We start from the raw sequence: 26,431 nt of genomic DNA, 5'->3' as shown, positions 1-26,431 counted from the left end.
TGTTGAAAGTAAATCAAGTTAGGGATTAGAGTTTAAGAACAATATATTGAATATATCAAATAAAACTATGTATTATAGTGAGTTTGTGTACCTAAGCTTATTTCCCTTTAAAGGTATATTCACTTTTCCATATATATATATATATATATATATATATATATATATATATATATATCACTTTACATCAATCATCGTATAAACTACATTTTACAAAAGGTTATTACTTTGTCAACCATCACCTAATTTATAAAGCAAAAACTAATTTTTCAACTAGTACGTCATCAAACACAGCTTTAGTCTAAAAAAGTATCTTATTATCAAAGCACTTTGTTTTGTTTTTGCAGTTTTGACCAAATCATTGACAATGAGTCAGCACCATGTGAATCAAGGAACCAACAACATATTCTACAAGACCCGGATCTGTCACAAGTTTCTTGAAGGAAACTGTGGAAATGGTGACAGTTGTACTTTTGCACATGGCTCTAACGATCTACGTGAACCCCCACCAAATTGGCCAGAGCTTGTGAAGCATAAAAGAGGACTAGATTTGGATGATGATCAAAGAATCATACACCAAATGAAAATATGTCAAAAGTTTGCTAAAACGGGTGAATGCTCTTATGGAGAAAAATGTATTTTTCTCCATGAAAGTCCTGCAAAATTTAAGGGTCAAATTACAGAAAGAACAAGTGGAGATTCGGTAATCAAGATTCAGACTATGGTTGAATGTGGTCAACCCAATGGTAGCCATATTATCAAAGTTACTACTTCTAGCAGTGATCCTAATGCTAAGTTTTTGAAAAGTCGAATTTGTAGCAAGTGGGAAACAACCAAGACGTGTCCATTAGGAGATAAATGTCACTTTGCTCATGGGATTAAAGGTATACATACATTTTCCCATCTGTTTTTAGTTGATTTATATACATATAAGTTTAATGGTTTTTAACCATGGATATAATATGAGGTTTTATTACTAATAATGAAATATTATGTGGTTAACTATCATAGATTCTTGTTCCTTTTTCATTAATTTTTCAAATGTTGTTGTTAACTATCTTAGATTCTTGTTTTGTGGTTTAACATCTTAGATTCTTTCTTTGTATTCAAGTATATTCATTGTTACTTATGTGTTTTTCGCTTAATGTCTTTCTTTTTCAGAATTAAATACACCAGTTGCACCTACGGAGGTTCATGGCTCCACTGCCACTAGTGCACTCCGCTTACCAGTGACTGAACTGCCGCCTAGTAATTCTGCCACAGCTGTTCCTTTAAGACAAGGCGAAGGAAGGGGGTTTGCAAAGTTGAGATTATCAAATAAGAAGATCAATCGTATTTATGGAGATTGGATTGATTATGAAAAGGATGAGCAAGATGATTAAGTAATAGCCTGAAAACCTAAGTATCTTTTTATTCTAGACATTTGAACCTTTTTTATGTTCCCTTGAGATGAAATATGTGTTTATAGCAAATACTTGGGTTATGGTTCTTCTCTCCTAGAGGGATAAAACCGATATACATGTATTTGCTACTTTTTATATAGAACTACAAGGCATTCTCATTTCTTGAAAAAAATGGTGCCTTCCTTAATTGTGTTGTTGAAACTTGTTTGGAGTTTGGTTTTTCTTGGACATGCTAGTATTATGCATTAGTTTGATCACATATGTGCTGAATGTACTTTATTGCTATTTTTTTTAATTAAATTTACAAGTTTCATCATCTGCTTAATTATATATAATTATTCGCTCAAATAAACCCCAGAAAAGGTTGATATATGGCAATTTAAAGAGTTTCATGTGACAGGGAAAGCATGTAGCCTGCATAGACTTAAATTGGATGTGTCATTACCTGCCCAAATTCTAAAATGATACAGGGAGTCAACTAACTAGTTTTTCTCTCTAGGATTTGGGCAAGAAATTAACATAACCACTTCCTTCTTATGGAGGCGTTGATGAGTCTTTTAAGTAGAATTTTAGTTCTAAATAATATCTACTAAAGTATTATTTTAAAGATTTTTGATATAATTCCTTTTTTTGCAATACTTTGCTGATTTAGCAATATATTTTTATCATAGACTTTATACAAATGCAACACTTATGTTATAACTATCTTCTCGTTGGGTGGTTAAATAAAAGGGAATGGGTGGATATTTTTTATACTCTTTGATTAATTCAATCTAAATATTTTTTTTATAAAATATAATGAAATTGTTAGAAAAAAAATATACAATTTGGGTTTTGATATGATCATCATTAAAACAATGAGAGATTGGATAAATACACGAACAATGATACATTTCTTTAAGATATAATAGAAAGAAAATTCAAATATTATATGGATCGAACAAATAATTACATAATACTAAATTACACATAAATTGAGTATTGTTTCTCGCCCTTTTGTCTAAGTAGAAAAGAAGGGAATTAATCCTGGCCCCCTTAAAGTGTAGCAACCCACAAATAAAGAACATATCATAAGAAGAGTACAAATAGCAACCAATAATTAAATAATCACACACAAAAGTAGTCTCATATGTTTATTGATTTTGTTCAATCTTTCCAAATCCTATTTGTAAATTTCTAAACGATTTTTTTTAGAGTATATAGATCGGTTAAATTATCTTTCACTAACCTTTTAAGCACAATATTATCTTTCAAAGCTTAATTAGGAAAAAACTGGTGCCCTAGGCCTATTTATGTTTTGTGTGATTGCAAGATAAGATATTTACTTAAACAAATAGCATTCAGGTTATCACAAAATATTGGGATTCTTGTTTGAGATATAGTATGATCTATTAAGGTTTGCTTCGTCCAAAGCACTTGTGTGCACGTCTAACCTACTCCACAAATTCCTCTTTCATTGTTGATAAAGTTACTGAATATTGGTTAAACAAACCAATATACTACGGAGTTGCCAATGAAGGTACAAATTCCATCAATGCTATTTTGGACAAAAAGGATCCCACAAAGGTTTGAATCTATATAACACAAAATATTCACATCGAGCCACTTAGGATACCATAATTCCATAACATGATATTGTAAATTATTCAAATATGGAAAAAAAACATTTAACGACATCATAATGTGTACGTTTGGTTGTCTAACTGGAATCGAGCACATAACACCATTATATATAACATGAATTATGGGGAGGCTTATCCACGTTTCCTTTTTTGCTTTTACTACTTTTTCTACCTTACTTTGTTTACATTTTCTTTCTTCGACCTAACGTTAGCTTTCATAGAAACTTGTTTTTTTCAGCAGTTTTTGTTCATTAATTTAATATTTTATGTTGATACGTGGTTTGCTTTTTGGCACTTTGCTTTATGTTTTTTGCCACTATTTTTTTTGTCTTATATTGGTTGTTGATTGGTCCAGGGACCTTCTTTCTTTTCCACTTCTCTCTTCTCGCTCTAGGTAGGTCTCTTCTACTTCTTCTTTTTTTGCTTTTTAGTATTTCTCGGTTAGGGTTTTATTTTGTTTTCCTTGTGTATGATAAATTCTTTTCTACTTTTCATTTGGTTTGTTGGTCAATATGCCTAAGGCTCAGAAATATAAGCTTATTGAATGTGGTAGGGATTGGTCTATATTTGTTGATCCTTTTATGCATAGGACTCAACGGTCCTAGGTTCTTGCTTATGTTTCTCTTCATGCATATTACGACTATGGGGATTGTATCTGTGTTTGTCAATTTTGTGGAGCTCTATTCTGGTATATTGAAATGGTTAGAAGTCATTATTAAACTAATTATTTTAGGTATAATCATTGTTGTTAGGGAGGTTCTGTTGTGTTGCCTCTTCCGCCAAGACCTCCTTCTGAAATTTATAACCTTTATGCAGATATTAGTTTTTTTTAATGATATATGGTTCTTTGGATCAGGGCGCTGACGACATCAGCTTTCAAAAAATTAGAGGTTTTTTCAAGGAGTTGCCTCCGATGTTATTGGTATGTTCATATGCTTTGTGTCGCAGTGAGTCATACAAGGAATCGATAGTGGTTGAGGGATGGTTGGGGCAGAGGCTTGTTGTTGAACAAGTGAAGTGGCTAATCATCGACGTTGTTGGTCCCCTAAGTGTGTAATTGCGGCGTTCCACCTGGTGGCTACTGAAATGTGATTTCTACTTATTTCTTCCCAAAATAGATGCGCTCCATCTTGAAAAGTTGAAAGGTTTTTAATACACAACTCCATGTGTTTCAATTTCTAAACTATTAAATCTAATTTGCTTAATCTTTCAATTTATTATCGTTATCATCAATTGATTAGTTGACTACATATCTTAGTTAATCAAGTTGTTTTTAAGCAACGAAAGTATATTCGAAGACGTGAGAACCCAGTTTTTGATTATCGTATTGCTTTGTCTCTCATCAGCTTTTTATATTTATCTTTAAATTCCACCACATATACGACATCTTTTTATCACCCTCAAATAAGAACTTCCAATTAAATATTTCCCCTACAAAAACAATCATTTATTTACATGCATTTTGTTTCATATTTGTAGTGTTTGATGGGATGAGAAAGCATGAACAACTATGTGTGTTCATGATTATTAGAGAATTTTGAAGAAACAGAATAATGGACCAGGTGTTTGATAAAATGCCTATTTGAAATCTGGGTTTGAAATCAATAAATGGTAAAGTATTCTTATCAATTTCAACCATGTTTCTCCACCAACTAAAATTTGTCATCCATTTGCAAATTTAGCTTTCAAAGTTTACATTCTCTTATCATAACATGTATGTTTCCTTGAAGACTAATATGCCCTCAAGAAGGCAATATCCTTTCCTTATTCATTCCATTATGTAATGAAATAAAAACTTACAATATAACCTAAATTTATTTCTGTAGTTTGTTGACATAAATCTTTTCAAAACAAAAAATAAGTCTCTGATCTTTACATTACCAAATAACCTTTCTAAGTTCTAACAATCTTAAACATTTGCAGCTTATAAGTATGAGAAAGGTAGCCATGGCAAAGGCCTGTAGAGATATTTTAGTAGCCATAGATTGGCTCAATAAATATCATGAGCTGTAAGAATAAAATCACAAACATTATTTATTTGTGTTCTTATTTACTATAAAATTCAATGATGTCTCTTGATTTTTTTTTTTGCACAAATTCATGGCATATCGCGATGCCTGGAGAGAACTTTCTATAATATACGTTTCATTGCAACTATGAGTGCTGATTAACTTATATGTGGATGAGTAAATTACACAAATGGTCCCAAGCGTGCAACAAAAACAAACAGTAAGGACCTTCCGAGTTAAAAAAATACATTAGGGATTGAACGTGCAAATTATCACAAATCATAGGGACCATTCGTGTAATTCACTCTATGTGGATTAAAAAAAGACAAATTATCCCCTGTGGCTTATTAGAACTTATGTGGCTTTATAGGTATAAACAGACATGTTTCTGCTATGAGGAGTTGATCTTATATCCACCAATCATTCCTATACATCCTCTTACTTATGCTGATGTAAGTATTTATTATGAACATAAACTGTAGTATACATAAAAAAAATATGGACTGAATAAATTTTCCGAATGAGAGTAAATGACTATTTTAACTTCATACTTAAATAACAAATGTTACAATATTCATCAGTTTTAACGTGAGAGGATTTAGGAGGAAAAAAGGTCAAATAAGTAAAGGTTTGTGTCTAAATACATTAAAGCAATGTCATTCAAATACAAATCAATTTTCATTGTAGATTTTTCAAAGTATAGTAAACAAACAAATGAAAATATGTTGCTATTTCTTGCATTTAGCTTTTCTAAATATGTTGAATGTTCTGGATTTTTGTTGAAAATAGGTGCTTTACATAATTGGTGGACTTGAAAACCTTCAAACAACTAAGAAATATTATGCTTCCACCAATATAATTGACAGGCGGAAAAAACATCAGAGCATTTTTTGGTGTTTACTTGGTGAGCTCTCTTTCATTTTGAAATAATTACTCAATTTTTGATAAATATATTGTTATTATCATTTAAAAGAATTTTTCAATATAAAATATCTTCATTATTATGTGGTGTAAGCAAAATCAAAAGTATTATTTAAATCTAGGGAAGCTAAAAAATTGTAGGAAAACTTAATGTATCATGAATTTAAATATGAGATTCCATTCCAATTCATCAATATCCATGTTAGATAGGTTTCACTATTCCTAGAGAATGGTGGAAGGAAATTCAAGTTCATATTTTATTCTTTTTTAGTAAAAGATGAAAACATCCTCATTATGTTTACTTCATATTCTACTCGATAAGAAAAATCAATATTATTGTTTGAATCTAGGGAAGCTCTAAATTTTTTAATAAAACATAATGTAGCAAGAATGATCTAATTAAAATGTGTTTAGTTTGCAGATTCCAATGGAATTGGAATCCAAAATTCCATTCCAATTCTATTAGAATTTTTAAAATTTCATGTTTGATGGATTTCACTATTACTATAAGGGAATATGGAAGCAATTCAATTTCATTTTTTTCTTTGTTTTGTTAAATGATCAAAATACCCTTTTTGTGGTGAATAGTGCACTTCTGCAATTGGACAACTAACAAAAGGGAGGAACAATGAGGATAAAGAGATCTCAGGATTGGCTGCTAAAGCTTTGGAGAAAGATTACAAGCAAAATTCAGAATGAAGGTAAATTCCTGCCAGGTAAATCCAAATTCAAAAACCTCGAAGGTTAAAAATACAGAAGCTACAGTGAAACTACAGAAGGTGAAATTTAATGTGTGTGGCGTCAAATTTAATGTGATTCATCTGGATTGGGTGTCTATGTAAGCGAAAGAAGGTTAAGATTGTCTCATCTATGTGCAAGAACTGTGAAAAGGATGGATGTCCATGTTGGAGGTGGTAGCAACTACGATTTTAGAATATTGGAGATTTGGAGGTTGTGAGTGTAATAATTAGTCAAAGACTCCAAATGATAGTTTATGTGCGTGAAGGTTTTATTGGCATTTGTAACATCCCAAGTCCAGATATTCCTTATAAGCCCTTGTTCTTTAGGTGAATTGTCAAGTTTAGCCCTTATTGAGAAAAGGTGGTAAATGAGTACGCGGGGCATACACGAGTGTACGCTCAACGTACTCATATGCATGTTTGTGATGCGGAAGCCACCTAGTACACTGGGCGTACTAGGACCTAATTTGGGGTGTGTCCCTATATAGAAAAGACGGAATAGTGTGTATCTTTCGTTGGAGATTTCCTGGAAAAAATCGTCGGGGGTTTCACTAAAAAATATGGCGTCGACTACCATGAAACGTTTTCTCCAGTTGTGAAATTTAACATTGTGAGAATTCTTGTTACTCTTGTTGTTAAAAAAGGATGGAAAGTTCATTAGTTTTTCATTAAGAATGCATTTCTTCATAGGGATCTTCATGAAGAGGTCTTTATGAGAGCACCACCTGGTTTGCATGTTCCTTCTCAATCACACGTATGAAAATTAAGGAAGTCTCTTTATGGCCTTAAATAGGCCTCTCGACAATGATATGGAAAGTTGTCCATTGCCTTAAAATCTAGAGGATTTTCTCATTCTTTGAATGGCCATTCTTTATTTCTCAAGAATGTGGACAATTCCATAGACATTATTATAGTATATGTTGATGACATTCTTGTCACAGGAGATAATGTGCAAGAAATTCATTTTTTGAAAGAATTTCTTGATGCTCAATTTCGCATAAAGGATCTTGGGTTCATTTTTTTTCATAGGATTGGATTTTAATGAAGTTCCTAATGGCATGGTTCTTCATCAACACAAGTTTGTTCTTGATTTACTTCGTGATTATCACATGGAAAATGAAGATTCTGTGAATACTCTTCTTCCTATTGTTTTAAAAATTGGTACCCAACATGGATGATCCTCTTGAAGATCCAACCTTCTATAAACAACTTTTTGGAAAACTTAATTTTTTGCTTCATACTAAACCTGATTTGTCATTTGTTGTTCAGCATCTAAGTTAATTTAATCAGACTCCTAGTAAAGTACATTATGATGCTGCAATTCATATTTTAATGTACTTGAAAGGGACAATTACCAGGGCCATATTACTCAACAATGATCCTACTTTTAATATTGAAGCTTTATGTGATTCAGATTGGGCTGCTTACCCAATCACTAGACGTTCAGTTAGTAGTTCTTTCATCTTATTTAGCAATGTTCCTGTATCTTGGAAATCAAAGAAACAAACCACTGTCTTCCTTTGCTCAGCAGAAGTTGAATATCGATCTATGAGGAGGGTTTGTTTGGAATTAGCTTGGATGAGTAGTCTCTTACAAGAGCTGAATGTCCCAAATATCACTCTAATACCACTCAAGGGTGATAACCAAGCTGCAATCTACATAGCTAAAAACCCAGTTTTCCACAAACGAACCAAATATACTGAGCTAGATTGTCACTTTGTACGTGAAAAGTTACAAGGAGGATTGATTACACTTTCTCATATTTCCAGTTCTAACCAATTAGCAGACATTTTTACTAAATCCTCCCCTTTTATTGCAACACCCCGACTTCCAAGTATAAATTTTAAAGTTTAATATTTATTATTAGAGACCTACTCGACGAGTTGGCTGCCCTAACTCATCGTGTAGAGACGGATATGGCCGCATGGTTTATGGAACGTACTCTACGAGTTGGAGGACCCCAACTCTACGAGTAGAGTTTGTGCATGAAAACCCTAAGTTCCAGGGTTTTGTACCCTATTAAAGGCTCATTAGCCACCCCTTGCCTCTCTTATCGCCCCCATTAGCCTCAGAAAAACCTATTTGTGTGTTACCTCTCACTCTTGTGTGTGTAAAGGCTTGGAAGGTCGTTGTTGTGCTCTTGAGTGGGGAAGCTAAAAGGTTCAAGAGTTTGGAATGTGAAGGAGCTTGTAGATCCAACAGCTACTTGGTCTTGGTTTTCACTTGAAGGTAAAAAGTCATTTCCATGTCCATTCTCTTAATAGATCTTTTCATCTTATAGTTTTAGGCCATTTCTAGCTTAATCTTAAGGACTTTCCAGTATTAAACACATTTTGGAGTTGGGAGTTCAGATTCGGACTCTTCTAAGCCCTCTTAATCATAAAGTTATTGAATTTGTCAAGCTTTGGCCTTCTTCTTACCCTAAAACCTCTTCCTTAGCTTGGTTTTGGCATTTTAGGCTTTACATGCACGTAAAGTTTGCAACTTTATGTAGAAACTACACCCTAGGAGTTTAGATCTACAGTTTGGAGCCTTGGTTCCACTTAGACACGTCTGAATGAGAAAAGGATTGAAGGAACTCGACGAGTTACATAGTTGACTCGACGAGTTGGATGAGGGTTTCCCGCTTTCTGGATTCTGCAAGAACTCAGCGAGTTAACAAGGTGACTCGATGAGTTGGTTAAGGTTTTCCTAACTTATTGGACACTGCATGGACTCGACGAGTTGTTTGGAAACTCGACGAGCCGATTGGGGTTTTCGTGACTTTCTGAGTTCTGAAGGAACTCGATAAGTATGTAAGCTGCATTCGATGAGTTGGGTCAACATCGACTATTGACCTTGACCATTGACTTTGACTTTGACCAATGTTTGACCAGTTTGACTTCTAAGGGTATTTTGGTAATTTGGGTATTTATAGAAATGGATCATTGGTGGTTCTAGGTGTTGGTGTTTGGAGCCATATTTCAGGAGTTTGATATTTCAGTTCTGATCGACATTGTGAGGTGAGTTGTCCTCACTATACTAACAGGGTCGAAGGCACCAATGTCGTCCCTTTTCAGATTTGTATATGGGTTTATTGCATGTTGATATGCTTAGTGGCCTGTTAGGTCGGTATCCTGGTATATAGGATGATCTTATGTTAGCGACCTGTTAGGTCAGTATACTAGTATATAAGATGATGCTATGATTAGTTATCTGTTAGATCGGTCTGATTGTTGTATATGCTAGCATTTGATATTTATGTGTTGATTGGGGATGGGTTGAGTCGGTCTCTGCTTTGTGCTCTAGGCCAACATACCTAAGGTGGCCCGGATAGACTGCAGACCCAGTAAGGGCACACTAGTTAGGCTGGAGGCCTGATGAGCGGTCCGGATAGGCTGAAGGCCCGCAAGGCGGTCCAGACATGCTGATGGCTCGGAGAGCGGTCCAGATAGGTTGATGGCCCTGTGAGGCGGTCCAGTCAGGCTGATGGCTCATTATGCATGTTGTTTGTTTACTTTCTATGATATAGCTATGATTTGTATAGCATTGGTATTTTGAGGGAACTCACTAAGCTTCGGACTTACATTTTTGGATTTTGTTTCAGGTACTTCAGATGATCACGGGAAGGCTAATGTGTAATCGTGCACCTCCTCACATTTTTATGACTTTGTTTCAGGGATACTCTCATATGAAACTAGTTTGAAAACATTTTTGTAATAAATATTGGTTTTGAATGTTTGAAAAAGTTTTAAATTGGCTTGAATTTTATGGATGTGATATCTATGCAACATAATGATGCAATTTCCAAACCGACCTTTTCCCAATATCCACCAGCTTGAGGAGGGGGGGGGGGGGGGTGTTACACGTCATTAATCTGGGATAATTAAGTTTGTTAAGTTAGTTACACTTTGTGTTTTTGTGATGTATATATTTCCTTGTTCTTGTATTGTACATAGAGTTTTTCAATCAATGCAATGAAGAATATTCATTCTCTTTCTATCATGTCTCTTTATCTTCATCAATTCTAACATCAACCCACATTATCTTTACTTCTTTCTTAATACCACAATCGTATTGAATTTCAACCAAATTTCTCATAATGAATCGACACCCTTTTCTTGGTATCAACAATGATGAAAGCAAATCCTTTCTTCAACAATATGATTCAAACTCCCAATCTGAAAACTCAAACAAGAACTCAAGAAACCCTGAATCAATCAATGCAAACCTTCTAAGAATCAACCCCTCAACCATCAATAGATTCTACAGGACTGAAATGTGTCGAATATTTTTTCAAGGGAAATGCTTTAATGGGGATCGTTGACAGTATGCTCATGACTATAAAGATTTATAGCCAAAACCTCAAGAACTTGTAGAGATTCCTTCGGAATGGAAATATAAGGAACGATGCAATTACACAGATAAATGTTGCTTTCTTCATGGGCTTTCAGGCTCTCTCTCTCTCTCTCTCTCTCTCCCTCTCTCTCTCTCTATCTCTTTCTCTCTCTCACTCACTCTCATATTAACTGTTTCATTTGCGGTTCTTGGATCCAATTGCAGAGGTAAAAATGTCAGACGAATGCATGGAAAGTGGGAGGGAAGAACAAGAACAACCTGCTAAATCAATGATTACTGTTCTGAATAAGAGGATAAAGCAAAAAGGTTTACAAAATTGGCAAATAAGAAGCTGAAAGGCATCTATGGAGATTGGATTGATGAGAAATAAGATGAATTATTATTATTATTATTATTATTATTATTATTATTATTATTATTATTAAAGTAAATTACTGAAATCTTCCGGGTGGTTTGGTTAAAATTGCATATTTGGTCCCTAATTTTTATTTTGCACTCGCATCGTCCTTGTGGTTTGATTTTGTTGCATTTTTCGTCCTTGTAGTTTGGTTAAAATTGCATGTTTGGTCCCTAACTTTATGTATGTAAGGGACGAAAAATGCAACAAAATCAAACAACAGGGACGAAAAATGCAACAAAATCAAACCACAGGGACGATCCGAGTGCAAAAGAAAAATTAGGGACCAAACGTGTAATTTTAACCAAATCATAGGAACGATTTCAGTAATTTACTCTTATTATTATTATTTTATCTTTTTGTGGAAAGTGTCCAAATGAAAATTCAGATACATGAGAGTTAATAGTTCTTTTTTGAGATTTTTCGCGTTAATTCAATTTTGACATTTTGTTTTTCTTGAATGTAATTGAGCAGGCTGTCATGTTTTTTAATGATGTTATGCATTTGTGGGTGTAATCGGATAAAAGATAAGAAGGTTGAACATTTGCTCGACCTTTTGTTGATTTGTATTTTGGAAAGTTAACTTTTTTATTATTGTAACCCTTTTCAAACGAATTATTTTCCTTAACTAAACTTATCAAGATTCATTAAAAATGGTGTTCTTTTGCATAAAGATATATGGTTATTTGATATTTCAGCATAAATAAAAAATTTATGTAACAGCTTTTTTTTGTCATCAAGATTAGTCAATTATTTCATTGATTTAAGTCAACTGTAGTGGCATAACATTAAACAGACACAATTACTTCAAACACCCGTCAAGATTTTTCGCAAAGAAAAAAGCTTATGGAAAGAGACATATAGAAGCATGCGTTATCTCTCTAAATCTATCTTCTCTGTAAAATCCCTAACTTCAAGAAAACCCTACTTTTCCACCATGTCAATAAACCTCAAAGCTCCAGTCTTTGCTGGAAACCCGATAAGATCCAAAACCCCCAAACCAACCGACCCATTTTCGCCCACATCAGCCTTTCAAACCCTAAAGACTCTTCTTTCAGGACAAACCCAAATCCAAGAACCATCTTCCCCTAAATTCAAAGTCCTCCCTTTCAGAAAGGGTCGACCGTTAGCCGGATCAACCGGCAATTCGGTCAAGAAATGGCATCTGGGGTGGTTAAATTTTGTCGATTTCAAAGGTGTTTTAGAAGGTAGCGACCTAAAATTGAGCGTTGATTTGTTGGTGTATTTGGGTTACGAGAGTAAAGAAGAAAAAGAACACGATAGTGTCGTCTATTGGGCGATTGATGTTTCTGAATCGATCAGTATGGTGGAGGAATTGGGGAATCGACAGTTTTGCTTCGTGGAATTGAGGACTTTAATGGTGGCTACCGATTGGGCAGATGATTCCGCCATGGGTGAGCTTGCTATAGCAGGTCACGTAAGTTTTCATCATCAAAAACCTAATTCGATTCAAATTCATACACAATCACACACTTTAAACTTACAAATCATTAAAAAAATCGAATTCCGAACATTTACGTAGGCAAGAGCATTACTGGAATGGCATAATACATCTCGTTTTTGTGGATCTTGTGGAGAAATATTGGTTCCCGCTGAAGCTGGAAGAAGAAAACAATGTAAAAAAGATTCTTGCATGAAAAAAATTTACCCTCGAGTTGATCCGGTATGCTAATTCACATCAATGAACTTCGGTTTTTACTTTTTACCCGTAATAGAAATAAAGTATATTGCATATATCGCTAAAAAAGAATAAATTATATCTTTAGGTTGTTATTATGTTAGTGATTGATAAAGAGAATGATCGAGCATTGCTTAGTAAACAATCAAGATTTGTGCCTAGAATGTGGAGTTGCCTTGCTGGCTTTCTAGAGGTATGACATATTTACATTTGACCTCAAAAGTCAATACTTTTTATTTTGTTTTTCACTTAAATGAAAAATAAATTATATTTTTTTAGTTGTTGATTTTGTTTTGTTTTTAGCCAGGAGAAAGCTTGGAAGAGGCTGTGAGAAGAGAAACATGGGAGGAAACGGGTATTAAAGTTGGTGAAGTAATCTATCATAGTTCTCAACCATGGCCAGGTAAGCCTAAATGCAAGAAATAACAATGTACTTTTATATTTATTTTTCTTATTATGACATTTTTGAAAAAATCGATCAAATTATAGCAATTAAAATTGTATTTTTTATGTGCTATAATTGGTTGGATTTTTCTAAGCACAATGTTTTAATAGGAAAAGAAAATGAAAGCATGGTGGACAATCTTTCCTAAAAAAACTATTTTTCCCTTGATTTTTTAATTTATTTAAATAAACATATCCCCAACCCCACCCCACCCCCCTCACCTTACCTTACCTTACCTATCCCACCATTTTTTTCCTATTTAAATAATAGTCATTTTAGGTAAGACAGGGACCAAACATGTAACAAAACCAAACAATAGGGACCAAGCACGTAACAAAACCAAACAATATGGACCAAGTGCGTAACAAAAACAAACAGTAGGGACTTTCCAAGTTAAAAAAATTAGTTAGGGACCAAGCGCCCAAATTACCCCAAACCATAGGGACCATTCGTGTAATTTACTCAAAAAAGAAACAGTAGGGACCAAGCGTGTAACAAAAACAAACAGTAGGAACTTTCCGAGTTAAAAAAATAAGTTAGGGACCAAGCATGCAAATTACCCCAAACCATAGGGACCATTCGTGTAATTTACTCCAAAAAGAAACATTAGGGACCAAGCGTGTAACAAAAACAAACAGTAGGTACTTTCCGAGCTTAAAAAATAAGTTAGGGACCAAGCATGAAAATTACCCCAAACCATAGGGACCATTCGTGTAATTTACTCCAAAAAGAAACATTATGGACCAAACGCGTAACAAAAACAAACAGTAAGAACTTTCCAAGTTAAAAAAATAAGTTAGGGACCAAGCGTGCAAATTACCCTAAACCATAGGGACCATTCATGTAGTTTACTCTATTTCTTTCATTTTACCTTTTTATCTAATAAGGTATTTTGGTAATTAAAAGATTTATATTCAATCTTTTTATCTTTATTTGTTTGCAGTTGGACCTAGTAGCATGCCATGCCAATTAATGATTGGTTTTTTTGCATACGCCACATCACTTGAAATAAATGTGGACAAGAGCGAATTAGAAGGTAACTTTTGATATGTCAAAAGACAAAACTACCCTTTACTTCCAAGTAAATGAAAGTACATTGGTATTTTCTATGTAGATGCGAAATGGCATAGTAGAGAAGAAGTGAAGAAAGCATTAACATTCACTGAATATGAAAAGGCACAAAAAACATCAGCATATAAAGTGGATCAAATGTGCAAAGGTGTTGTAAAAGGTCAAAATGTTGCTTCTGATTTCAATGTAGAAAGTGGTGAACTTGCATCCATGTTTGTTCCTGGACCTTTTGCAATTGCCCATCATTTAATATCTTCGTGGGCCCACCAGGAACAGGTCAGCATAAATGGAATTGAAACAGGAAAGAAAGGTGTTCTTTCAAGATTGTAAGATGTTTTAAAAAGAATCATTTTTGGTTTTTTCTTGATTATTCCCAGGTTTGATCTTTGAATCCTTCCAAGTGATGATGCTGAAATGGGATTTGATTCAAAAAAAAGATCATTGCTTTATGTTGATTTCTGTTGTAAATTTATGTAAGAATTGGATTCTTGATAAATTATAGAATTGTTTATTGATCTTGAATCTTTTGTCTTGAAAACAAGAAAGGGGAACATTTATCATGGATTAATGAGGTGTACTCTGTTTTTAACCTATGTAAAGATTGTGATATAGTTTAGGTTATGTAAAGATTTTTTCTTTTAATAGAGTATTGCGTATTTTAACTAATTTAAATATTTAGTTATTTCTTTTAAGATATTGACATGTAATTTGATTGTTGAAGGGCGTGTTTGGTAAAAGTAGCTGTTAGCTGTTAGCTGGAAGCGGGTAGCGGTTAGCGGTTAGTTGGTAGCGGGTAGCTGGTAGCGTGTAGCTGGTAGCTGGTAGCGGAAAGCTGTAGCTTTTATTTGTTATATGAATGTTTGGCAAAAGTAGCTGGAAGCTTTTGAAATATATAAAATTACATAAAAGGACAATTTATTAAAAATAAAAAATATATATAAATATATTTTTAAGGGTAATTATGGAAATTGATTTCAAAAGCTCCGGAGCGTTTTGTTAAAAGCTACATGAAGTAGCTTTTAGAATCGGAGCGTTTTGTTAAAACTAAAAGCTAAACGCTCGTACTGTCAAACGAAGCTTTTTGTTTAAACTAGAGTGTTTTGTCAAAAGCTAAAAGCTAGAAGCTTCCACACGCTTCTAAAAGCTCCGTGCCAAACACGCCCGAAGTTTATTTACAAAAAAAACTTGTTTAGGAAAAATGTACACGAACATGTATTTTATTAAGAATTTTGAAAAAAAAAATTATTTTTTGAATATTTCGGTAAGTTTAAGATTTAATGCTACAAAAAAAAAATGTTTTTATACACGAATTGTGTAGAGATTTTCTTAGAACATCTCCAATGTAACCTTTTTGAATATTTTTTCTACCCGTTGAATCAAATCACTTAAAAAATCATGACCTAGCAAAAAAAAAAAAGTTTTTATTCTATAATACATTCTAAGATATACAAACACTTTATACAAACTTACATGCAATGAGGTAATAGTTTTTTTTATAAATTTGTTAGTGAAACTCTACGTTTAAAAAAAAAGACCTTATGGTCCTTCCCTTGTTACCGTCTACTTAAGTCTCTTAAAGAGAGGTCATTTGGTTCTCAAGCAAGGGCATTTTGGTCTTTCCTCCCCCTTCTGTCAGAAATACTTGCAAATTGTTTGTTGTTTCGTAGAGGATTTTGAAAACTCCTTCATGATGCAGATCAACCATGGTGTGTTTTTTTCAAAAGCTCAAGGAAGAAAATACCATGATGTATGGTAAGATGACCTACGTTGACAATGCGGACATTGAAGAGTTCAAACATCCAATTTCTAGCAAAGTTTACAGTTTATAAACAAAATAATTCCATGCAACTTTTTTACATGTCATACCCAAATATCTTTCATTAGTAGAGAAACAAACCATTTATCATCCATTACATCTTTCTAATACTTGTAACCAAAAGCATACATCTATCTTATTCCAACACCCCATCTAACAGCCAAAAGAACTTTTTTCTTAAATCTAAAAGCCCTGTGAACATAATAAATCAGTAAGATCATGTTTTGATTTTTTTATTTACAATAAGGAATAGGGAAGAGTGTTGAAGAAAATGAAGAATTGAATTTGTAATTTACTTAGACGTTATAGCGGGACCAAAATAGGGAGGAAAAAACCAAAATTTCCTAATATTAGGGATGTAAAAAAAATAAGGGGTGACCATTGATGACACGACACAAAAAGAAATTGAGACGAAACTGAAATTCAAATTTATATTCGTGCTGTGTTCGTATCAAGTGTAAAAAACACAATGTCGTGTCGTGTTCATGTTCAAAATTCGACACGGAATTGACACGATTTAGCATTTGTGTTTGTCATGTTATCTATGTTTAAATATTAATTAAATAAACTAATTGTTATATTATGTTATCTTTATGATGTCGTGTCATGTTTTCGATTTTTAATTAGTTCGTTTTCGTGTTAGTTAAAAAAACACGACATTGTGACGTGTCGTATTCATGTTACATAAAACATTGTCGTGTCAGACAAAAACATGACACAATGACCCAATTTGCCACCCCTACAAAAAGTCTCGTGGGACCTTGATTCATATTGGGGTGTTTGTTTAAAAAAATAAGCAGCGACAAGAGCAGGGTTAACCTCTTTTCAATTGTGAGGGTGGGGGCGAGGTTGTTCAGTCCCGTACCGAAACCAACCTCGCCCCACATGGGGTCCCTTTTATTATTATTATTAATAACATATATATATATATATATATATATATATATATATATATATATATATATATATATATATATAGAGAGAGAGAGAGAGAGAGAGAGAGAGATAGAGAGAGAGAGATTCTTTTGAGAATCAAAAGATTTGTGAGAACTTAGGAACACATAATCAACATATCATTTTTCAAAACAAAAAACATAATTTTTTTTTTCAAATGGTGTGTTTAAGCCATATCTAAACTCAAAAAAAGATTTGATGATATTATTATTTTTTTTTTTTGGAAATGTGGATCTATGCATAATTAGCAATCCATATGACTGTTGATTGTACTCATTGACAATCCATATAATTGTTGATTGTGCATACATACAAATTTCCAAAATGAAAAAAAAAAAAAAAATTCAAATTTTTTTTGAGCCTAAATATGGCTTAGACACCATTTAGAGAAGATTAATGTTTTTGGTTATGAAAAATGATAAGTGGATTGGATTATGAGTTCGCAAGTTCTTATAATTTTTTTGGTTCGCGCAATAACTTAGCAATATATATATATATATATATATATATATATATATATATATATATATATATATATATATATATATATATATATATATATATATATATATAATTGCTTGAATTTTAGCTGCTAAAATTCAACAAAAAAATCATGTTATTAAGTTGCTATTTTAATGTTTTGAGATGTCATAACAATTTTGTTTTTAACATGTAAAATACTACTAAAAATAACTATCTTTTATTAAAAAAGCTTCTTTTAGCAAAAAAAAAAAATACAGCCAAAATCAATCAGAGATGAGAGAACCAAGGTGAGGGTAATGCAATGCTCTTAGGATGGGGGCATGGAAATGAGGAGATTTCAGGATGGTGGGGCGGAGGATGCAACCCATATCCTGTTTAGCCCCATTGATATCCCTACTATGACGGGCATGCCGTCTCTCTGTTTAACGAATAGTAGTCAGTAGCACTGGAAAGGACCATTTTTGATGGATTTACCAATCATGAGGACCACTGGTGCCACTTTTCAAAAAATAGGACTAAACCTGCAGATTCTTGTCAACTATAGGGATGAAAATTGTAATTTACTCTAAGAAATTAAAAACTAGGCAATGACACGTGTAAGATCCACGAAACTTACGGTGGACCACACTACCAACAGAAATTGCTGTTGCATGCTTCTTCAGCCATGAAAGTGAAACTCTGAGAAGGAGCTTCACTAAAACAATAAAACCCTGAAAATCCCACTTCCTGTCTCTCGATCGCCATTTTAAAGATGTCGGTGTTCTTCAAGCGACTAGGAAAAACTGTACCAATCACATTTTCCAATGCATTTCAAGGCAAATCGCAATCAAATTCAAACAATTTCCCAAATCCATTTGGAGCAATCGCTGCCATATCCGGTGGAATATCGTACTTTTATTACTTTTCTGAACCAAATTTGGTAATTTATCTTGCATTCTCTCCTACTTTTCGAATCAGAAATATACGAAATGCGATCTTATTACGTGTTTATATCGTGGTTTGACTGATTAAATAAGGCTATTCAAATAATTAGTGCATTTAGTGATGATCATCACAATTTGACTTCCGACGTCAAATTAAATCAAACTAACTTTAAATCTTAAAAACGATTCCAATCTAAGATTCTGAAAAGCTTACTCGTTTGATAGGTCCATTTAGATCCAATCAAAATCAACAAGGAACCAGGTCCAAAATCTGGTAAATTTCTTGTTTTATTTCTCTCATCTCATCATACTATATCTTTTACATTGAATTTCATGATGTATTTGTGTATTCTCAGCTCTTGATCCTAAAAAATGGCAACCGTTTAAGCTACAAGATAAGGCCACAGTCAGCCACAATACCCATATATACAGGTTATCTTAATTCTTCATACACCCAGAAATTCCCATTTCATTTTTCACTGAATCCTGATTCATCTCTTCTTCTCTTTCATGGATTAAATCACTCCAGATTCTCTTTTGATCCTAATCTGAAATTGGGACTCGATGTTGCATCATGCCTCATTACAAGGCAAGTTCACAAACATCTATTCAGCTATTAATCAAACTTCACAACAGGATTCTAATTCGCATATGCTTGAAACTTTAACAATGTGTCATTATCCTGGGATTTAGGGCTCCATTGGGAGAAGATGCCGATGGGAAAAGAAAATATGTTATTCGCCCGTAAGTTTCCTATTAAAATTCCAATATGGATTATAATATATATATATTTTTTTGTAGAAATTATATAAGAACTATTTTCAGGTATACACCTATATCGGATCCAGATTCTAAAGGTTACTTCGATTTGATGATCAAGGTATGCTTACTATTGTTCTTCATTCTTCATGTTAAATATTATAAACTTGTTTGATTATTTATGTCACAATCTTATCTAGGTTTATCCTGAAGGAAAAATGAGCCAATATTTCGCAAAATTAAAGCCAGGGGATATAGTTGAAGTGAAAGGGTAAGCCATATACTCGATTTTGAATTATTGTATATTTATATCCATTATTAAATCATTTAATCTACTTAAAACTGACAAAAATGAATCACATCCAGCCCTGTTGAGAAAGTTAGATACACTCCCAATATGAAGAAACACATTGGCATGGTAAGTGAAAACACATACACACACATACTATGTGTTTTGGGGAGATAGTGTAAAATAATTTGTTCATCTAGATTGCAGGTGGATCAGGAATCACTCCAATGCTTCAAGTGATTGAGGCTATTCTTAAGAATCCTAATGACAATACCAAAGTAAGCATTTCCATTTTCTTATTTTCTTTTATAATAATTTGTGAATTCCATTTTGAATTTATACACTTGGGATTTTTTTTAAGGTATCTTTGGTTTATGCAAATGTATCCCCGGATGATATTCTTCTTAAAAAGAGACTCGACATGCTTGCAGCTACCCACCCCAACTTAAAGGTGCATCTTTTCTATATTACAAAATAATGTTTGTATGCATGAGGGCATTCTTGTTTTTTCACATACGATGTCCCACCTTTTTTTGATGGGACAAACGCTTTCAACATTTTGTCTCATTTACATCAGTTGAGTTTCAGTTCAATGCATACCAAACAAACACAGTATAAAGTTCTTATGGCATGTCACGTCAAGTTCTGAAGCATCTTTTTTTTTTTTTTTAATATTTTTTATTAAATTACAGGTGTTTTATACGGTTGATAATCCATCAAAGTATTGGGTCGGAGGTACAGGTTTTATATCAAAGGATATGGCCTTGAAAGGCTTGCCTACCCCGAGTGATGATACCCTTATACTTGTAAGCTCATTTCTAGTTTTTATTTTATTTTATTTTTTCTTATTAAATCATTTTAGTTTAAAAAACTTACCTGATATTAGCATTATGCATTTGATTTTTTTTCTTAATATAACAACATAGTAACAATCTACCCGATTATAGCCTTGTAATTTCATTTTTTTTTTCATATTAAAACATTTTATTTTGGAAAATTTACTAAACTAGAACATTGAACATTGTTGTTTTGGTAGATTTATTTCAAAGACAATGTTGTAATAGGAAATAATAAAATACTCAAATTCCTTTTTGTTGCTTTCTTTAGGTGTGTGGTCCACCGGGAATGATGCAACATATATCGGGTGACAAGGCAAAAGATCGGTCGCAAGGCGAGGTATGGATTTAAACATGTAATTAGAAAAAAAAAAAATGGAAGTAGAATGCTATGATCACACATCGGCTGGAAGTACTATAAGTTGGTGACTTATAAATCTAAGTGTCCCCTCCTTCCACGAGTTGGCTTTTAGGAGTAAGTTCTACACTTAGGCTTATGATATTGATACGACCCCATTATGATATTGATACGAACCCATCCGATGCTAGGAACGTATTATGCCATAAACTCAAGTGTAGAAGTCACTTCTAAAAGTTAACTTGTGGGAGGAGGAGACACTTTGAGTTATAAGCCACCAACTTATAGTATTTTCAGCCGATGTGTGATCATAACATAGAATGTTATAATAGATGATACCCTTGATATGCTTATCGTGTTCTTGCAGCTAACTGGATTACTCAAAGAACTTGGATACACAGAAGAAATGGTTTACAAATTCTAATAAATTTCGTGAATTCATTAAGCATTTTAATAAGCACAAATGCAGTTAAGTTATTTGAAAAAATCTAATCATATTGATTTCTCGTTAAGAGTTGAAGAGAATTAGACTACAAAAAATGATTACAAAGACTATATTTTGGTAGGATGTAATGAATTGACAAAAAAATGGAATAGTTGGGATAGTGGAATAAACAAGGTTAAAAACTATTCGTTACATTTTTTTATCATATTTTGTTTGTGTGTAGGAATTAAGTGAATTTTTGTAGTATGATTTATATTATAAAGAAAAAAGAAATTCTAAGAAAGAATAATAAGTTTTCCAAAACTTAGGCAATGTAACACCAAACGTTTAAAACACCATTAATTGTTAATAAAAAGTCTTTTAACAAAAAATTTCAAATTATTATCAGAATTTACAGCATTTGATGCTACAAAACAATATCAAAATTTATAGCACAAGAGAAAAGAATCACAAACCTACTCTAATTTCTTTTTACTGCATTTGGAATACTATAAATTCTCAGTCACATAAAAGGCATTCTAGGCCTTTAAGATTTTGATCCACACAAACACACTTGTAGCTTTTAACACAAATAAGCATTTTAAACCATTTATTACAAATGGCTTTCAATAAAACTCTTAACATAAATACACAGACAACCTTTGTACCAAGCAACTTTCCTTTAAGTTTATAACATTTGTGCAGATATAGGCTATTTGCCCAAACCCATCCAATAATCAAATACATGGTTGCAGAGCTTAACCAAAGCTCTCATTATACAATCATACATTATACTAGTTATCAAATTCACTAACAATTAACAATGCCCTTACTAAAATCATTTAAACAATTGACATGATTATTCTTTCTAGAATATCTTTTTTTTTTTGTTATATCATGGAAACTAAGGCTTTTATATTTTAAAAATATTTTAACATTAAAACATTATTATATAATCATTCACAATTACACCTAGTGAGTTATTCACACATTTTCACATTACTTTGTTGCGTACCCAAATGTACACCTATACTTTGTGAAGACTAACTTACGCTCTGATCTTGATCATTGATTCCACGATGCTTCTTAACCCACTCACTTGTCCAAACCTGTTTGGATAATAAGCCAAGTTTCTTAGAACTTGTAAAACTCACTTTTATAATTATAATTACCATAATGATCCATTATTGGCCCACTAACCGAACCCGATAACCATATTTTACCAGATTAATCGGTCCCATAGTATAACTACTAAATGGTTTATGCACGTAAACCGTAAGCCAGATTACTCACTTTAAATCATCCCACAACTTATGGTTTATAATTCTCATTAACCAACTAATAATTCCACTAGGGAATTCATCCATCCAAATTTATCCTTTGAGTCTATGATAGCATGTTAATGTGTCAGTCTTGGTTATGTGGCGATGACTTAACGTGATGACATGACATTTTTTGGTGACATCACATTTTAGGTGTCAAAACTGAAACAAAACTAAAATATATTGACTTGATTGAAAAAAATATTTATAGTGTCAATATATAATTTTTGTGAAAACTTAATGACTTTTATGGAAGAAAAACTCAAAGCATTGTCAATTACTTAAAAAAAAAAACAAAAATTAATTCTTTCCCATAAAGTCCCTTGACTTTTTTACACAAGGCTAAAGCATCCTCCTCATCGAAAAGTTAAATAATACCTTGTTTGCAAGTATCTATATAATCGTAGAGTAGATTTTCTCAACTTGGTTTGATAACTGTGCTTCATCCATGTTTGTGGGTTTTGCAAATTGGGCATGGAAGACAAATCCCTTTTTTTAACAATTCCCTAATGTTGATATGTCACGGACTATAATTGTTATTATGAACTTCTCAAATATCATTTGAGTGGCAATTACTTATATTCATTGTAATCAAGAATGTTGTATTAATTCCACAAAACTACAACTTCATGCAAATACTGAAACCTAAATGCATGGCCATGACCTTACCAAACAACCAACTCTTCGGTATTAACTACATAAACCCGAATGCATGGTCATGACCTTACTAAAAAACAAATCTTGATATTTTAATTTCTTAAAATCACGTGGCTACTTAACCAACTATACACAATGGTGTCGCATCTTGGCTACAAAACTAAGATATCAATGATCCACTTAGATTGATCCTTAGATTGCAATTAAGAATCAACAATAAGATAACCTTTGATGCATTGAAATCCTCTCCATGTTGAAGCTCTCATACATTTTGTTAGGTGGACTCATGGAATTACTTTTGGAAGAATGTCCAATGTCATAACTGTTGGTAATATTTATAATAATAAGGTTTTTTGTTGTCCTTAAGACTCAATTGAGAAATTAAAAGGCAAAAGAATTTAGGAGAAATTAGTTTATAATTTTTCATGGTATTGATAAATTAATTAGAAAGCATTGCAATTAATTGGTAATCAATTAATTAAAAGGGTTGAATATTAATTAATTAAAATTTAATTATTTGGAACATTGCAAACCTTAAGGATATGGTTTTAAAGTTGTTTTGGGACTAAGCAACTAAATTATATAAATAGGGTGTTAGGACCAAACCCTAAATTCTCATTCTTCCCTTGTAAATTTCGTTCTCACCTTTTCCCTTAAGGAGGATCGAAATTCTTAACCCTTCTAAATTTTGTAAAATTTTTTATCTTGCTCCTCTTTCATAATTTTCTTTTGAATTTGCTCTTTTGTTGATATTGGGTGTGATACCACTAGAGATATGTATATTCTTTCATTTTCTTTTAGTAGCAGCAATAATATCATGAAACTTATATCATTTAGGTTACATGAACACTACATTTTATTTTATTTTATTTATTGTTTTAATTTTAACACCTAGAATGTGATGTCACAAAAAGTGTCACAACATCATAACATGTATGTAACATCCCATTTTCATGGTCAAAATTGTCATTTTTATTTAAGTAAAATTTATCAATTATAAAACCATTTTTAAGAAAACCATTTATTCTCAATTATAATTTATTAAAATCAGAGTATTATAATGAATGCAAAATCTTCAATGTTGTTGATGAGTGTGTACAGTCCCGCCTTCGCCTTCCTATGTACATGGATGATACCTGAGACAATAAACAATTGGATAAGCATAAAGCTTAGTGAGTTTCCCCCAAAATACCACCACACAAACGAATAACATATAAAATCAAACATGTCGAGTCCAATCAACCATCGGATTGGAATACCCTAGGCCCAGTCAACCTCCATCCTTGGGATATAATACCTGAGGTTGAAATGCCAATATACAACGGGTCTAATCAGCCATGAAGCTGGAATACCCAGTGTTTGTTGGCCTACCTCCTCAACCCTACCACTCTTCCCGAGCCTCCATGCATATAACTTACAATCGGCCCACACTCCTGGCCTATAACACAAAGCAGGACCGCCTCAACCCGAACCAAACACAACATGTCAACATATAAACAAGTAGGATCAAGTAGGAACATAATACATGCAAACAACAATCATACAACTCATTACCACCTACTTGTCCTCTCACAGCATATAGTCCTACTAACAGCTAACCTCCATAGAATGCGTAACCATAAGTAACCGGAGGTGAGATAGCCACCCAAATAGATGACCTACTTTAGAGCCACAAACTAACAAGGAACATGCAAGAAAGCCTAGACCAAGAGTTCTTAGGCTATCCTACATGACCACAAACAGCCCCTAAGGGTACTCCATAGATGATAACCAACAAGCACATATAATATATAGTTCTACAGATTATTACAGCAAAGCAACATACTCAATACCAGAATACAGATCTAACAGATCACTACATCATAGAAACATACTCGATACCAGAATACAAATATAACATATCACTATAGCATAACAACATACTAAATATCAACAATCCAAGGAATGCATGACCGTATATAATCAAAGGTAAGATAGACACCTAAACATGTGATCTTACTATAGAACAACAATTAAACAAGGAATAGATAAAAAGGCCTAGATCAAGAGTCCTCAATCTACCTTACATGACTATATACAGTCCCTAATGCATCCCTTGTAACACCCCGGTTTTCAAGTATTTTTAAATTCATCCTTATAGTTTTAATTAATGTCATTTTGGTCCTTGTGATAGAAGGAAGTATCCATGTGAAGCCCTAGTGGCAAGATTGTAATTTCAAGGGTAGGAGGATTACGCTAAACGTACATGTAGGTACGCTGAGCGTACTAGGGCGTACACATATGTATGCTAGGCGTACTCATGTCTGGAGGAAACCCTAAGTTTTATGGTTTGATGGGTATTTAAACATCCTTATGGCTCATTTATCCCCACATTTTCAGCCTCCAAAGCCTTAGTATCGTCCATTGCAAAACCCTTATCCCTTAAGTGTTTGTTTAAGCTAAAAAGTGTGTTTTAGTGTGCTGAAGGAAGAAGGAGTTGCATCAAGGAGCATAGATTTGGAAGCAAGCTTGTGGACCTTGGATCATTACTTTCTTGAGGAGCTCCAAAAGGTAAAAAGTCTTCACATTGATGCTTTCATTGATTGGATATCATTTTGCTAACCTTATGTTGTTCTTCTTGTCTCAAAAGTCCCATTTGTATGCATGTTTGGTTATAGACGTTTTGAGTTGTCCTTATAGACCCTATGAAGGATCCTAAGCCATAAAAATGAGGTACCTTTAGCTAGTTTAGCTCCATACATCTTGTAGAAGGTCTTAATGGATTAAGACCTTGTGTTAAGGACTTTATGGACGTGTAAAGTCAAAAAGTTGGAAGCTTTATGACCCTAGTATGAATTTGGACCTTGGATCTGAAGTATGAGCTTAAGTGTCGAAGCCATTAAGCACTTAATGAAGAAAGTAAGGTTACGGGGTTACGCCTTGTGTACTCGGTCAGCCACCCCGATAGTGGTCTTCTGTACAGCTTCGT

General features: G+C 33.2%; 4 protein-coding genes across 5 annotated transcripts; all 4 read left to right on the top strand.

The window, feature by feature from the left end:
- Positions 1 to 364: 364 nt before the first annotated feature.
- Positions 365 to 1,379, top strand: LOC145010036 (zinc finger CCCH domain-containing protein 39-like). Its single transcript, XM_078968632.1, has 2 exons — positions 365 to 881; positions 1,159 to 1,379. The coding sequence occupies exons 1-2, from the start codon at positions 365 to 367 to the stop codon at positions 1,377 to 1,379; spliced, it is 738 nt and encodes a 245-aa protein (XP_078824758.1).
- Positions 1,380 to 3,664: 2,285 nt separating this feature from the next.
- Positions 3,665 to 6,651, top strand: LOC145010035 (uncharacterized). The gene is made up of 6 exons (XM_078968631.1): positions 3,665 to 3,723; positions 3,775 to 3,778; positions 3,879 to 3,944; positions 4,946 to 5,031; positions 5,402 to 5,483; positions 6,541 to 6,651. The coding sequence occupies exons 1-6, from the start codon at positions 3,665 to 3,667 to the stop codon at positions 6,649 to 6,651; spliced, it is 408 nt and encodes a 135-aa protein (XP_078824757.1).
- A 5,576-nt stretch (positions 6,652 to 12,227) lies between these two features.
- On the top strand, positions 12,228 to 15,164 carry LOC145011677 (nudix hydrolase 19, chloroplastic-like). 2 transcript variants are annotated; one of them, XM_078970409.1, is made up of 7 exons: positions 12,229 to 12,865; positions 12,971 to 13,111; positions 13,215 to 13,319; positions 13,430 to 13,529; positions 14,515 to 14,607; positions 14,686 to 14,918; positions 15,020 to 15,164. In XM_078970409.1, exons 1-7 carry the CDS (start codon positions 12,296 to 12,298, stop codon positions 15,023 to 15,025), a joined length of 1,248 nt encoding a protein of 415 aa, XP_078826535.1. In that variant the 5' UTR covers positions 12,229 to 12,295; the 3' UTR covers positions 15,026 to 15,164. The 2 variants fall into 2 exon arrangements, with proteins under 2 accessions (XP_078826534.1, XP_078826535.1); XM_078970408.1 differs by having other exon boundaries at positions 12,228 to 12,865; positions 14,686 to 15,164.
- Positions 15,165 to 18,589: 3,425 nt separating this feature from the next.
- On the top strand, positions 18,590 to 21,654 carry LOC145012124 (NADH-cytochrome b5 reductase-like protein). Its single transcript, XM_078970902.1, has 13 exons — positions 18,590 to 18,814; positions 19,044 to 19,092; positions 19,175 to 19,250; positions 19,348 to 19,407; positions 19,512 to 19,562; positions 19,644 to 19,698; positions 19,778 to 19,848; positions 19,944 to 19,995; positions 20,067 to 20,144; positions 20,228 to 20,317; positions 20,559 to 20,672; positions 20,974 to 21,042; positions 21,428 to 21,654. The coding sequence occupies exons 1-13, from the start codon at positions 18,647 to 18,649 to the stop codon at positions 21,482 to 21,484; spliced, it is 990 nt and encodes a 329-aa protein (XP_078827028.1). The 5' UTR covers positions 18,590 to 18,646; the 3' UTR covers positions 21,485 to 21,654.
- The last annotated feature ends 4,777 nt before the right edge of the window (positions 21,655 to 26,431 follow it).

The sequence above is a fragment of the Lactuca saligna genome, chromosome 8 (assembly GCF_052625555.1).
Source record: "Lactuca saligna cultivar CGN05327 chromosome 8, ASM5262555v1, whole genome shotgun sequence".
NCBI lineage: Eukaryota > Viridiplantae > Streptophyta > Magnoliopsida > Asterales > Asteraceae > Lactuca > Lactuca saligna.
This window is presented reverse-complemented; position numbering and strand designations above follow the sequence as displayed.

Bases quoted from the DNA above. Each gene is read 5' to 3' on its own strand.
- LOC145011677 (XM_078970408.1), top strand. From the start codon at position 12,296: ATGCGTTATCTCTCTAAATCTATCTTCTCTGTAAAATCCCTAACTTCA. The intron at 13,112-13,214 runs GTATGCTAATTC...TTATATCTTTAG, and splicing joins TTTACCCTCGAGTTGATCCG to GTTGTTATTATGTTAGTGAT. The intron at 13,320-13,429 runs GTATGACATATT...TTTTGTTTTTAG, and splicing joins GCCTTGCTGGCTTTCTAGAG to CCAGGAGAAAGCTTGGAAGA.
- LOC145010036 (XM_078968632.1), top strand. From the start codon at position 365: ATGAGTCAGCACCATGTGAATCAAGGAACCAACAACATATTCTACAAG. The intron at 882-1,158 runs GTATACATACAT...TTTCTTTTTCAG, and splicing joins CTTTGCTCATGGGATTAAAG to AATTAAATACACCAGTTGCA.
- LOC145010035 (XM_078968631.1), top strand. From the start codon at position 3,665: ATGGGGATTGTATCTGTGTTTGTCAATTTTGTGGAGCTCTATTCTGGT. The intron at 3,945-4,945 runs GTATGTTCATAT...AAACATTTGCAG, and splicing joins AGTTGCCTCCGATGTTATTG to CTTATAAGTATGAGAAAGGT. The intron at 5,484-6,540 runs GTAAGTATTTAT...TGTGGTGAATAG, and splicing joins ATCCTCTTACTTATGCTGAT to TGCACTTCTGCAATTGGACA.
- LOC145012124 (XM_078970902.1), top strand. From the start codon at position 18,647: ATGTCGGTGTTCTTCAAGCGACTAGGAAAAACTGTACCAATCACATTT. The intron at 18,815-19,043 runs GTAATTTATCTT...CTCGTTTGATAG, and splicing joins ACTTTTCTGAACCAAATTTG to GTCCATTTAGATCCAATCAA. The intron at 20,673-20,973 runs GTAAGCTCATTT...TGCTTTCTTTAG, and splicing joins GTGATGATACCCTTATACTT to GTGTGTGGTCCACCGGGAAT.